This window comes from Pan troglodytes, chromosome 12 (genome assembly GCF_028858775.2).
Source record: "Pan troglodytes isolate AG18354 chromosome 12, NHGRI_mPanTro3-v2.0_pri, whole genome shotgun sequence".
Taxonomy (NCBI): Eukaryota; Metazoa; Chordata; class Mammalia; order Primates; family Hominidae; genus Pan; species Pan troglodytes.
In genome coordinates, this window is record NC_072410.2 from 119,150,895 (window position 1) to 119,165,260 (window position 14,366).

General features: G+C 43.4%; 1 protein-coding gene across 2 annotated transcripts in view; it reads right to left on the reverse strand.

Annotated features, from left to right (window-relative positions):
• The window catches only part of ALLC (allantoicase), a 54,212-nt gene that overhangs the window by 13,779 nt on the left and 26,067 nt on the right, over nt 1-14,366 (reverse strand). For both annotated transcript variants that reach the window (XM_525676.7, XM_063789348.1), the window contains 4 exons: nt 10,215-10,302; nt 8,775-8,900; nt 7,058-7,137; nt 5,692-5,824 (listed from right to left, as the gene is read on the reverse strand). In XM_525676.7, coding sequence (XP_525676.4) covers nt 5,692-5,824; nt 7,058-7,137; nt 8,775-8,900; nt 10,215-10,302 — 427 coding nt within the window. The remainder of the gene's footprint in view (nt 1-5,691; nt 5,825-7,057; nt 7,138-8,774; nt 8,901-10,214; nt 10,303-14,366) is intronic.

The following is a 14,366-nucleotide window of genomic DNA, read 5'->3' on the forward strand; positions in this document are numbered from 1 at the left end:
TCATTATCTTCCAGGAGCAAGATCCCCCCCAAAATCGAGTGAAATGACAGCGGTGCTGATTATGTTGTTGAGCCCACTAGAATCTCCATTACCATGGAGAAGGCTGGGGCTCACTTAGAGGGGTAAGCCAAAAGAGCCATCATCTCTGCCCCCTCTGCTGATGCCCCTTATGTTTATGTGGGGTGTGAATCATGAGAAGTATGAAAACAACCTCAAGATCCTTAGTAGTGCCTCATACACCACCTACTGCTTAGCCCTTCTGGCCAAGGTCATCCATGACAACTTTGGCACTATGGAGGGACCCATGACTACAGCCTATGCAATCACTACCACTCCGAAGATCATGGGTGCCCCTTCTTGGAAACGTTGGCAGGATGGCCACAGGGCTCTACAGAACATCATCTCTGCATCTACTTGCACTGCCAAAGCTGTTGGAAAGGTCATCCCCAAGCTGAATGGAAGCTCACTAGCATGGTGTTCCATATCCCCACCTCTGTGTCATTTTGGACCTGACTTGCCATCTGGAGAAACCTGACAAATATGACACCATCAAAAAGGTGGTGAAGCAGGCATTGGAGGGCCCCCTCAAGGGCATCCTGGGCTATAGTGAGTGCCAGGTTGTCTCCTCTGACTTTAACAGACATTCACTCTTCCAGATTTGATGCTGGGGCTGGCATTTCCCTCAATGACTACTTTGTCAAGCTTATTCCCTGGTATGACAATGAATTTGGCAACAGGGTAGTGGAGGCCTCATGGTCCACATGGCCTCCAAAGAGTAAGAGCCTCTGGACCACCAGCCCCAGCAAGAGCACAAGAGGATTAGAGAGGTTCTCAGCTGCTAGGGAGTCCCTGCCACACTCACTCTCCCACCATACTGAGAATCTCCCCCTGACACAGTTTCCATGCCAGGCCCCCTGGAAAGAGAGGGGCCTAGGGAGCCACATCCTGTCACATACCATCAATAAAGTCCACTGTACTCAGACAAAAGGAAATGTGACCACAGAATTACAAAGATCAATTAGAGACTATTATGAACAACTACATACCAACAAATTGGAAAACCTAGAAGAAATGGATACATTTCTGGACACATACAATCTACCAAGATTGAACCATGAAGAAATAGAAAACCTTAATAAACCAATAATGAATTATGAGATAAAAGCTGAAATTTAAAAAGTCTCCCATTAAAGAAAATTCCAGGACCTAATGGCTTCCCTGCTGAATTCTACCAAACATAAAAGGAATAACTAATACCAATTTTACTCAAACTCTTCAAGAAAATTGAAGCAGGAGTACTTCCAAACTCATTCTACAAGGCCAGTATTACCCTGATACCAAAACCAGACAAAGACAACAACAAAAAAAGAAAACTACAGGTTAATATCACTGATGGACATAGATGCAAAAATCCTCAACAAAATACCAGCAAACTGAATTTAACAACACAATAAACAGATCACTCACCATGATCAAGTGGAATTCATTCCAGGAAGGCAAGCATGTCTCAACATACATGAATCAATAAACATGATACATCACTAACTGAACCAAGAACAAAAACCATATGATCATTTCGATAAATGCTGGAAAGCATTTGATAAAATTTAACATCACTTCATGATAAAAAAAAAACCCTCAATAAATTGGGTATAGAAAAAAAACTACCTCAAAATAACAAAAGACACATATGACAAACCCACAGGTAACATCATACTTAATGGACAAAAAGTGAAAGCCTTTTCTCTAAGATCTGGAACAAGACAAGGATGCCCACTTTCACCGCTTTTATTAACATAATATTGGAAGTCCTGGATGGAGCAATTATGCAAGAGAAATAAATGGCATCCAAATTGAAAAGAAAGAAGTGAAGTTCTCCTTCTTCATAGACAATATGATCTTATACTTAGAAAAACCTAGACTCCACCCAAAAACTATTAGAACTGATAAACTAATTCAGTAGATTTTCAGGATACAAATTCAACATACAAAAGTCAGTAGCATTTATACACACCAACAGTGAATAATCTACAAAATAAAACAAGAAGGCAATCGCATATACAATAGCTACAAAAACTATAAAATACTGAGGAATCCATTTATCCTACGAAGTGAAAGAGCTATACAAGGAAAACTATAAAACACTGATGAAATATATTGAAGAGGACACAGAAAAAATGGAAAGATGTTCCGTGCTCCTAGATTGAAAGAATTAATATTGTTAAAATGACAGTACTATCCAAAGCAATTTACAGATTCAATTCAATCCCTATTAAAATACCAATGATATTCTTCTCAGAAATATTTTTAAAAAGTAAAATTTAAATGAAAGACCCTGAATAACCAAAGCAAAAAAACAAAGCTGAAGGCATCACACTACCTGACTTCAAAATGTACTATGAAGCTATATAACCAAATCAGAATGGTTATGGCATAAAAACAGACAACACAATAGAGAACCCAGATATAAATCAACACATTTACAGCCAACTCATTCTCAATAAAGGCACCAAGAACACGCAATGGGGAACAGTCTCTTCAGTAAATGGTGCTGGGGAAACTAGATAACTGCATGCCGAAGAATGAAACTAGACTCCTATCTCTCACCTTATGCAAAATGAAATCAAAATGGATGAAAAACTTAAATCTAAGACCTAAAACTATGAACATTCTAGAAGAAAACCTTGGGGAAATGCTCTAGGACATTGGTCTTGGCAAATATTTGTGTGTAAGACCTCAAAAGCACAGGCAACAACAGGAAAAACAGACAAATGGGATTACATTAAGCTAAAAGGCTGCTGTCAAAGGAAATAACAAACTGAAGTGACAACCCATAGAGTTGGAAAAAAATATATTTGCAAACTATCCATCTAAGAAGGGATTAATAACAAGAATATATAAGGACAACTCAATAGCTAACAACTCAGTAGCAAAAAAAATAATTTATAAATGGGCAAAAGTTCTGAATAGATATTTCTCAAAAGAAGGCATACAAATGGGCAACAGGTATATTTTTTAAATGCTCAACATCTCTAATCATCAGAAAAATGCAACTCAAAACCACAATGAAATGTCATACCACCTCAGTTGAAATGGCTTTTGACATGGTCTGGTTCTGTATCCCCACTCAAACCTCATCTCTAATTGTAATCCCCACATGTCCAGGGAGGGACCTGCTTAGAGGTGATTGGATGATGGGGTGGTTTTCCCCATGCTGTTCTTCTGATAGGGAGTTCTCGTGAGATCTGATGTTTAAAAGTGGCTCTTCCCCCTTTCTCTGTCTCTCTCTGTCTGTCTGTCTCTGTCTCTCTCTCTCTCTCTGTCTCTCTCTCTCGATCCTGCTGCCATGTAAGACATGCCTTGCTTCGCCTTCTCTTTCTGCCATGATTGTAAGTTTCCTGAGGCCTCCCCAGTCATGTAGAACTGTCAGTTAATTAAACCTCTTTTGTTTGTAAGTTACCCAGTCTCAGGTAGTATCTTTATAGCAATGTGAGAGCAGAGTAATACCACTTTTATTTAAAAAGACAGGGGGAATAGTGGATGCTAGCGAGGATGTGGAGAAAGTGAAGCCCATGTACACTATTGGTGAGAATGTAAATTAGTACACTCACTATGGAAAACTATGAAAACTCCTCAAAAAAACTAAAAATAGAACAACAATAGATTCATCCAGCAATCTCACTACTGTGTATATATCCAAAAGAAAGTAAATCAATATATTGAAGAGATATCTGCACTTCCAAGTTTACTGTGACACTGTTTACAATGTCACAGCCAAAATATGAAATCAAAGTAAGTGCCCATTAATGGAGGAATAGATTTTAAAAGTGGTATATATACACAATGGATTGGGGATGGATACCCCATTCTCCATGATGTGATTATTATTCATTGCATGCCTGTGTTAAAACATTTCATGTACCCCATAAATATATATATATACCTACTATGTGCCCATAATTGAAAATATTTTTAAAAAGAAAATATGGTAGATATACATATACCATGGAATACTATGCAGCCATAAAAAGGAATGAAATAATGGCATTCACAGCAACCTGGATGGAGTTGGAGACCATTATTCTAAATGAAGTAGTTCAGGAATGGAAAACCAAACATCATATGTTCTCAGTTATAAGTGGGAGCTAAGCTATTAGGATGCAAAGACATAAGAATGATACAATGGGGGAAGGGTGGGGGGTGAGGGATAAAAGGCTACACATTGGATACAGTGTACACTGCTCTGGTGATGGGTGCACCAAAATCTCAGAAATCACCACTAAAGAACTTATCCATGTAACCAAACACCACCTGTTCCCCCAAAAACCTGTTGAAATTTGTTTAAGACAAGTGAATAGAGATCTGAAGAGAAATTTTTCCAAATAAAACATACAAATGGCCAATAAACATATAAAAAGATGTTCCTCCTCATTAGTCATCAGGGAAATGCACATCAAAACCACAGTGAGACACCACCTCACATCCACTAGGATGACTACAAACATAAAGTAAGACAGAGAGTGCTGGGAAAGACAGGGAGAAATCAGCACTCCTTTACGTGGCTGGTAAGAATGTAAAATAGTGCAGCACTTTTGGAAAAGCCTAGTAATTCTTCAAACAGTTAAACACAGAGTTATCATATGACCCAGAAAGTCCAATCTTAGGCATACACTCAACAAAAGAAAGCATATATCCACACAAAATCTTGTACGCAAATGTTTACAGCAGCATTGTTCAAAATAGCCAGCAGATGGAAACAAGTGTCTGTCAACTAATGAATGAGTAAACAAAATGTGGTAGTGGTTGAGTATCCCTTATCTGAAATGCTTGAGACCAGAAGTGTTTGGATTTCAGTTTTTTTAAATATTTGCATTATACTTACTGGTAGAGTGTCCCAAATCCAAAATCTGAAATATTCCAGTGAGCATTTCCTTTGAGCATCATGTCAGCACTCAAAAAGTTTTGGATTTGGGAACATTTCAAATTTTGGGGCTTTCAGATTTGAGATGCTCAACCTATATTAGCCTTACACAAAAAGAAAGAAAGTGTTAATACATGTTACAACATGGATGAATCTTGAAAACATTATACTAAGTGGAAGAAGTCAGACACAAAAGACCAATATTATATAATTCCTACTTATATGAAATGTCCAAAATAGTCAAAACTATCAAGACAAAAAGCAAATTAGTGGTTGCTTTGGGATAGGGAAGATGAGGGATGATAGCTAAAGGATATGGGGTTTCTTTTTGAGGTGATAAAAATGTTCTAAAGGTATGGTGATGGTTGCACGTGTCTATGCATATGCTATACATCATTGATTGTACACCTCAAATGGGTGAACTGCATGTTAATTATATCACAATAAAGCTATTAAAAAATAAAATGAGTCATTTGTACATACCACTTCAGCTGCTAATATAACATACTTGTGAAATCTAGTTAGGATCTATCTAACCTAGTACAACTTAGTTCCACCACATCCTAATTTACTTGATAATTTTTCAATAACCACCTATTGATGTGTGGATTAAAACAAGAATTTTCTAGAGCATAAAAAGGAGAAATTACAATCCTGAAATGCTAGAGAGATCAATTACCAAGAAGGAAAGAGCAAGTCATTTTATATTTTATAAACATGTCAACATAAAATAAGCCATGGAACTGGTTATAAGTCCATGTCACGATTACCTGGGAAAATGTTGAGTCTGATATGAGTCCATCTCTGCTGGGAATTGACAAGAAAATAGTTGTGGCCGGAAGCAGGGTTTCCTGGCTTAAGCGCGGTCATGGGAACCAAGTAACTCCAGTCGTCGGATTTTAGCTAGCAATAAATATAGAAATGTCAGCAATTGCTCTTGAAAACAATAAATTCTGTCATCCTATTGCCTCTGTGGCACTTAAGGGGTGGAGATACTTTGGAATAAAAATTAATGATGGATGCCGGGCCTAGTGGTTCACTCCTGTAATCCCAGCACCTTGGGAGGCCGAGGCGGGCGGATCACAAGGTCAGGAGATGGAGACCACCCTGGCTAACACGGTGAAACCCCGTCTGTACTAGAAATACAAAAAATTAGCCAGGCGTGGTGGCGGGCACCTGTAGTCCCAGCTACTCGGGAGGCTGAGGCAGGAGAATGGCGTGAACCCGGGAGGCGGAGCTTGCAGTGAGCCAAGATCGCGCCACTGCACTCCAGCCTGGGCGACAGAGCGAGACTCCATCCCAAAAAATAAACAAACAAATAAATAAATAAATAATGATGGATACCTAATGAAACACTTTAATAAAAATAGTACATATCAAGCCCCATGTTTAATAAAAAACAGAATAAAGGCCTGTTTTGTTTTCACTGATCAAAACAGCCAGTGGGTGATGGTGGCAGAGGCTTGCAAATGAAGGACAAGATCTCAGACCCCTCCAAATGTCTTCACCTTGAGGTGTGGTGAGGTGAACATTCAAATAAAAACCAAGGCTACTGCCATGCTCCATGACCTCTGGGGAAATCTGCTGGCCTGAGCCTTGCAACCATTTTCTCTAGGTTAGCACTTCTCAAACTAACGGCCCTGTTTACTGTTGCTGTTATTTACTTTCCTGTCTGTTATGAATCAACATTTCTGTAAAAAACAATACAAACTATTACTAAATAAACATTAAAAAAACAAGAATGTACCAAAACACAAGCCCTATTTATTTTTTTCCCCCGTTTCTTTTATTAAATTCTCCACACACAAAAGTTACTTCAAGTTACATCAAGTTGGTATAAAAAGTGTTTAAACGCTTACTATCAGTTTCTGTATGTGTGCTTATCGGGGCCAGCAGCCATTTGCAGATGGGTGCTGGTGGAACCCTTTGAGAAGACTTTGGGCCATGATGCTCACTCTTCCCAGGCTGAATGAACCACTGAGACGTTTGCAAGGCCACAGTGGGTAAGCAAATGATGTGGGGAGCATCAGGGCTGGGCGTCCCAAAGAATCGCCTTGCACAGCCAGCTGTGCAGAGCAGTTTCCCTACTCTCCTAATAACTGGTGACAAGACCCAATTCATTTGGGGGAGATGTACCTCAGCAATGGCTTCAAACTCCTCAGGAGTGGCTGCAGCTCCTGTCCTGATTCCTCTTTCTGGGATTTCTGGTAGTTTATCTGTAGTTGGAATGACCATTCAGGATTAAGATTAGGGTTCAAAATCAAAGGGAATCTACTCTCTTGGTGGTTTGTATGGTAATTCTCGCTTTGCAAATAACACTAAAGATATTTTGAAGTATCAAATGATCAAAGTAATAGACACACTTGTTGAAGTTCCTCAATATTTAATATATTAACAGTCATTTCAAAAAATAGTACAAGATGTTTGATACTACATTTGCTTGTCAAACAGTAAATGTCATCTCCAAGTTAGCTCAAACTTCAACAAGTTTATCACATCGCTAGAGTTTTCAAAGTTGGACTATTACAAGGTCAATTCCAGAAAAACCACCTCTCCCAGTGGCATCCTTAGAATTGATACTGGGGCAATTCAGAAATAGAAGCACTCATGGGCAGTTGAGGGGCTTGCCGAAACAATCTTACTCGTTTGTCACTGGTCATTTCCGCTTTTAGAGTAGCATCTCTTGTAGCATCATTTCCTGTTCAGGTGCCCCAGCCATCTTCAGGGAGCAGGGCCCGTTCATGTCCACAGAGCCTCATGCAGTGCTGTGCACATAGCATGTTCAGTGTAAACTTGCCAACCCACATTGACTTATCTTCCCTAAGTACATGTATAAACACACACATAATTGTACATTTTTTTAATTTAATGCTAAAGTCAACATCAGATGGTATCAAAGGAATAAAAATACAGGTCTGTGGAGACAAAGTGACTCCATCTTGGATGCGAATCTGCCATGTCAATGTCTGATTAGCCTCAATCCTGTGAACACGTCCTGATTCCAACTTGATTTACTGTCCTTAGTCCAGAACATGTCAACCTTGATGTTATCGCACAAATTAGAGGCTGTGACGCACACAGCCCTCTTCCCTGTTCTGGAGGCTGCCTTCAGTTGTCCCGCTGGAGCACACAGACCCTTTCCCTACAGCATGTGAGCCCTGAGTCCGGGCAGTAACAGTGCAGAGATTTACCCATCTTGCTGCTGCCCAAGGCCACGCTTCTGTCCGTAAGTTCCCCCCATAAAATACCCGTTACCAACAAACTGGATTTGTCAGCCTCTTTCTTTGGTTTCTTGGCTTCTTCGGCACCTGAGGTCTGCTCTTTGTATATGGCCCTTTCACAGAATATGTCTCATTTATAAAGCCTGCAGGATTCATAGGTCCAGCATTCCAAGATGCAGATAGGAACCCTTGCCTAAAATGCCATAGCAGCTGCCCCATCACACACACTGGGACAGCCCAAAGCAGGGCTGGTGCTGCTCACCCCACAGCTGTCCCAGACCTGGGTCCACATCACCCGGGTCATCTGAGGCACAACCCACTCCCTCCCGCCCACCCAGCAACCTGCTCACCCACATTCCAGGGATGACGGCCTGCCTCTGCATGAAGCTGAAGGACCGTGGGAATGATAAAATCTATATCTGGCTGTTAACACTCTTAAGCCACAAATCAAAAACCACAGAGCGCTCTACTAGGAGTCCTGGTCCTACAGCCCCGTTACAGTAAAGTAGCCTTAGTCAAGCCCCTGAAGCTGTCTGGGTGGTAGGGAAAGTGAGCAGTTGTGGGGGTGTGGCTGGCCAGAGGAGCCATGTGACCCATAATTCTCATTTTGGGGACAGTGGTTCCTAACGCACCTTCTTCCAAGTTTGCTGCTTGAATGGACACTCGAGGAGCATAATCTCCCGTGAAGTAAGAAACGTCCACGTCGAAGCCCCGGATGACTCCTTGGATCCCCAGCCTGAGGACACACCAGTCATGACCTGCGCAACACAGAGGACGAGAGCAGTCTCGTTAGGGCCAACACAGCAGATGCTGCATGCGAGGCAGTGCACCCCACACGCACCTGACCCACAGCAGGGGCCACTTCCGTCCATCACAGAAAAAACTGTTCAGGGCAGTTCTTAGCTAACATGACTGTAGGATCTCTCATAACCTGGCCACATGTGACCACCATTTCCCAACGAAAATCCTCAGTTCTAGCCAGAAGAGAAAATGCACAGGCTGGGATCCAGGAAGTCCTGATTCTGGTTCCAAATGGATCATTTCCTATGACTGTCCTTGGCAAATTATTTACCTCTTACAGTAGAGAATCTCATTTTCTCAACTGTAAATTAGGGATGCCATTAGCTTCCATAAAGCTTAGACTGAGTGTGCGATGTAGAAAGCACCTCACCAAGCTCAGCAGGTAGTAAGCAGAGCTGGTTCTCCTGCAGACACTGTGTTCATTGTCCTCTCAAGCTCAGGAACTGACACAGCACCCTCCAGCCTCCAGCCCCACCACTGGTCAGACACCTGCCTGCATCTACCAAAGCCTTCAGAGTCTTGAAGTCAAGTCTGCCACTATTGAGTTCTTGGTTATTTACTGCCAGATATTAACTCACCTTAAAATGTCCAGATTTGTTAGAAACTAATACTGCTTCAAGTACTGTAGAAAGTTAGAAAACTAGAAATATCGAATATTTCTGTAATACTTGAGATACTGGCAAGTAAAAATCCAATTATCAACCTAATGCCTGGATTTGTTTGCTTTTCTTTAACTTCAAAAGGTATATTTTGATTGAGACTGAGTAATAGCAATGAATAAAAATTGCATAAAATCGTAAAAGACAGCGGGTACAGTGTTGAGGACAGACCCTGGCCCAGTCCCCAGCTTATCTTGCTAGCAGTGTGCCCTGGGCTGAGTCCAGGAATCTGTTTCCATGGCGGTTAAACGGGGATAAAGAGACCTACTCCAGAGGACTGTAGTAAGGACCCAGAAGATGCACGCTGCCTAATGCCTGCCACATTGCTCAGTGAGAATCCACTCTTTTTTCCAACCGCAGACCTCACCAGGGTTTTCATTTTCCCAACAACATGCTTCTCACCCTTTGTGCCTGGTGGGACGTCAGTGACCCGGGCTCACGCCGCCCCTTCCTGACTTAGAGCCTGATGTTCAGATAAGGACATCCAAGATTACAGAGCATTCCAGGGCCCCATGTTAAAGCTGACCCAAAACGGACACTGGCTTTGCCACAGCCTGCGTTTTTAACTTTGCAGTGTCAGCTGCACTGCGATGAGCGAACCGTTGTTATTACCTGGAATCCTTTTCCTCCTGGTCTCCCAGCCATCCATCCATTTCCCAAACTCCGTATATTCATGCTCTTTGAAGCACGGGCTGTCACTCTAGGGCAAAGACCACAACAAGGTGATCATTAACATTCATGTGATCTCCTGGCCTCCAGCAAGTCCACTTCTGTCCCACAGTGCCAGAGGAACGGTGCAAACCAGGGTCTAGGGGAGCCTCTGCCACCACCTTCATGCCCAGCTAGCCCCTTCCAGATTGAGAGATGCCTCCGCTTTTATCATCTTCAGAGAAAGAAATGTGACTTCTTTGTGGGCCTCAGCACACAGAATTGACCACGGATAGCAGCAGGTACAACCACATCACCAGGCACTCTGTGGGCCGCACAAATGCAATTCCCAACAGCAACGTACATGGGTATTAAAGTGACAGAGGCTGGTCAGATTTCCAAGCAGGCCAGGTAGATTATTCAATAAGGAATTCACCCAAAGTCATAGGAAGAGTAGGCTGGACGCTCAGGGTCCAGGTGAACCCACACAGCACACTCTGCAACCCCCTGAGGAAATGCGTGGTCTCTGATGCCCCACACAGCCTCCTTAGACAGCTGAGCGCACTTCTTCATCTTCCAGAACGAGGAGGATACAGCATCCTTGCAGGAGTGTCATGAAGCTGGAATAGCCGACATGAAAGACCCTCGAATAGCGTGGATGCTCAGAAATCGTTGTGCTGGCCCAGCATGGGGATACTTTCCCTGTTTCCATCAAGTCGTGCAAGGAGGATCTTACGTTACTGCTTAGGGAATCTCCCCAGGCAGGAGCAGAGGAAGGGACTAGGGGTAGCAGGGCCCAGGGCGGGGGGGATGCTCTGATGGAAGCTGATGCATGAGACGCCAACCAGGGATCCCGCCAGACTCCCTGGTGTGCCAACCTGCCCAGCCTCCCAGGCAGGGAACCCGTGGCCAACGGTACCCACCTTCCTGTGCCTCAGTGCTCCTCCTCTGTCAAAGGCAAACAGCCATCGCGCTACTGACCACCTCCGGCTGTTGTCAACCTTAAATGTGCCTGGCACATAGTAAGTGCCCAGTGTTTAGCGTTATACATGAAAGTTGATGGTATTTTGAATGTTATTACAATCAAATCACATCTTAAAGACAGCACACACTCCAGCCTTTCCATTACTCATCAGGAATTGCAAAACTCTGCTCTGAACCCAGAAGGAGAGAAGGAGGTACACCTCCCACTAAAACCCCAGACCTCCAAGGCCCCAAACTTTTTGGTGTTTAGTTTTGGGGCTAGGTTGATTGTTTCAGGTGTGTTGCTGCTACTGCTGCTGTTGTGATTGGACTGATACTGAACGGCGTCAGGGAAGTTGGGGACACACGCTACTGAACCAGTGGCAGGAAAACAGCCCTGTTGTAAAACTGGCTCATGCCATGTGATGACAGATGTGTTCCTTAAAAAAAGAGAAAAACTAGTCAGGTGCGGTGGCTCACACCTGTAATCCCAGCACTTTGGGAGGCCAAGGAGGGCAGATCACCTGAGGTCAGGAGTTCGAGACCAGCCTGGCCAACATGGTGAAACCCCCTCTCTACTAAAAATACAAAAATTAGCTGGGCGTGGTGGCGGGTGCCTGTAGTCCCAGCTACTTGGGAGGCTGAGGCAGGAGAATCACTTGAACCCAGGAGATGGAGGTTGTGGTGAGCCGAGATCATGCCACTGCACTCCAGCCTGGGCAACAGAGTGAGACTGTGTCTCAAAAAAAAAAAAAAAGAGAGAGAGAGAGAGTAAAACCAAGGACTGGTCCCAGGGATAAACCGACACATGTGCACACACTTGTACAAGGATGTTTTCAATACGTGCAAAATGTCATCAACCTAAATGTGCATCAACAAGGAAAGGGGGCCATAAAATGGACCACGATGACATGGACAGTTATTATTCAGCAGCTAAGAGGGTGGCCTGGGTCTACACACATCAGCACCAATGGAATTCACAAACATGCAGTGAGAAAAGCAGGTTTAGGGCCGGGCACGGTGGCTCACGCCTGTAATCCCAGCCATTTGGGAGGCCAAGGCAGGAGGACTGCTTGAGCCCAGGAGCTAGAGACCTCATCTCTACAAAAAATTTAAAAATTAGCTGGGCACAGTGGAGTATGCCTGTAGTCCCAGTGAGGCAGGAGGATCGCTTGTGCCCAGGAAGTCGAGGCTGCAGTGAGCCATGACCGCGCCACTGCACCCCAGCCTGACAGCCTGATCACAGCGAGATCCTGCCCCACCCCCACCAAAAAAAGTGTGCAGAATGTTAAGTGCTTTGTGAAAATATGTATATAAATTTAGAATACAAAATATCTTATATATTTACAAATATATGTGTATTTAAGTGTATAAAATACATTAGAAGAATTCTCTGCAACAGACTGAATGTTTGTCCCCCACCAAAATTTGTATGTTGAAACCTAATCCCCAGAGTGATGGTATTCGGAGATGAGGACTTTGGGAGGTGATTAGGTCACAAGGGTGGAGCCCCCATGATGGGATGAGTGCCCATGCGGGAGGAGGCGGGAGATGGCCTGTTTCCCCTCTCTTCTCTGTCACCTGAGGGTATCACCGGCAGGCGGCCATCCCAAGAGGGCCCTCACCAGATGCTGGAGCTGCCACTGTCTCAGGCTCAGTCTCAGACTTCCAGCCCCCAGAACTTCGAGAAATCACTGTGTTTAAGCCACCACCCATCTGCAGTATTTTGTTTCAGCAGCCCCAACAGACTAAAGTATTTTCCCATCCTACAACAGTGTGAATGGTGGAAAGGGAGGGCGGGGACTGGCACTCAAGTTGGAGGTGAAAGGTGAACTTTACATTTATCTGTAATGTTATTTTTTTCAAAAAGGAGAAATATATGTGTCTCATGTGATGTTATAGCGTGACTATATATACACATATGTATGTGTGTGTTTATATGTGTGTGTGTGTATATACATATATATGCTCAAGTATAAAATCTAAGAAATAGTGCCCTACCCTCTCTCCCACCCCATTTCCAAGCCCACCTCTCTCTTCACAGATAATCACATCTCACTGTTTGATGTGTGTGCCTTCAAACTCTGTTTTACACTCATAAAATATACATGGATCTCTCTTGTTGCCAGTGAATGGAAAGCTTGCTTTTTTTTTTTTTTTTTGACAGGGTCTTACTCTGTCACCCAGGCTGGAGTGCAGTGGCATGATGATGGCTCACTGCAACCTTGACGTCTTGGGCTCAAGCAATCCTCCCAGCTCAGCCTTCTGAGTAGCGGGGACTGCAGGTACACATAGCCATGCCTGGATAATTTTTTTTATTTTCAGAAATGGGGTCTTGCTCTGTTGCCCAGGCTGGTCCCAAACTCCTAGGCTCAAGTGATCCTCCTGCCTTGGCTTCCCAAAGTGCTGGGATTACAGGTGTGAGCCACAGTGCCAGGCCTACCTCATTCTAGTAGCCACATAATAGTCCATATCTGGAAGAGCTATAATTTCTTTAGTTCCCTATCAATCAATGAACACTTAGGTTGGTTATCTCCTCTCCAAACAATACCAGAATGAATGTTTTCTACCTATTTTTTTGCCCACTTGTGCAAACAATGTAAATCTGTGGAACAACTAGGTGAAGGTAGACATGCATTTCAGTGTTTCAAAGACCGGACCTGTGGTAAAATGGTAAGAGCTTTGGCATTTAGTAACTGTGTGACCTAGAAAAAGTTAATTCATGTTGCCCTTTCTCATTTTATTTTCACTTTCTCCTGGGGAATAGGTAAGTTAACACTGTAAGGTGCCTTCTCAGGGCCATACTTCAGCTTGCTCTGGACCCAGCCAGGTCCTGCCTAGACAGAGACCAACCATTTCACCAGGGTAACCAGATGGCCGCTGCCCACAGTGGAGGCCAGTCATGCATGCTGTACGTGGGCATTAGCTCAATGTGCACCTGTGTTTGTCTCTCCACGCACAAGAGTTCGCATCTCCACGCTGGGTATGACGGAGGAGCAGGACGCCAGCAGGGCCGCCATTTCTTCCCTATGTTCGTCAGCATTTTCTCTATTTTTTTAATAAGCTGTCCTGCACTTTTATAATTAGGCAGGTAAAACATTTCCCAGAAAATTCAAGACATAGATCCATTTTCTTCCCAACACAAATGATGAA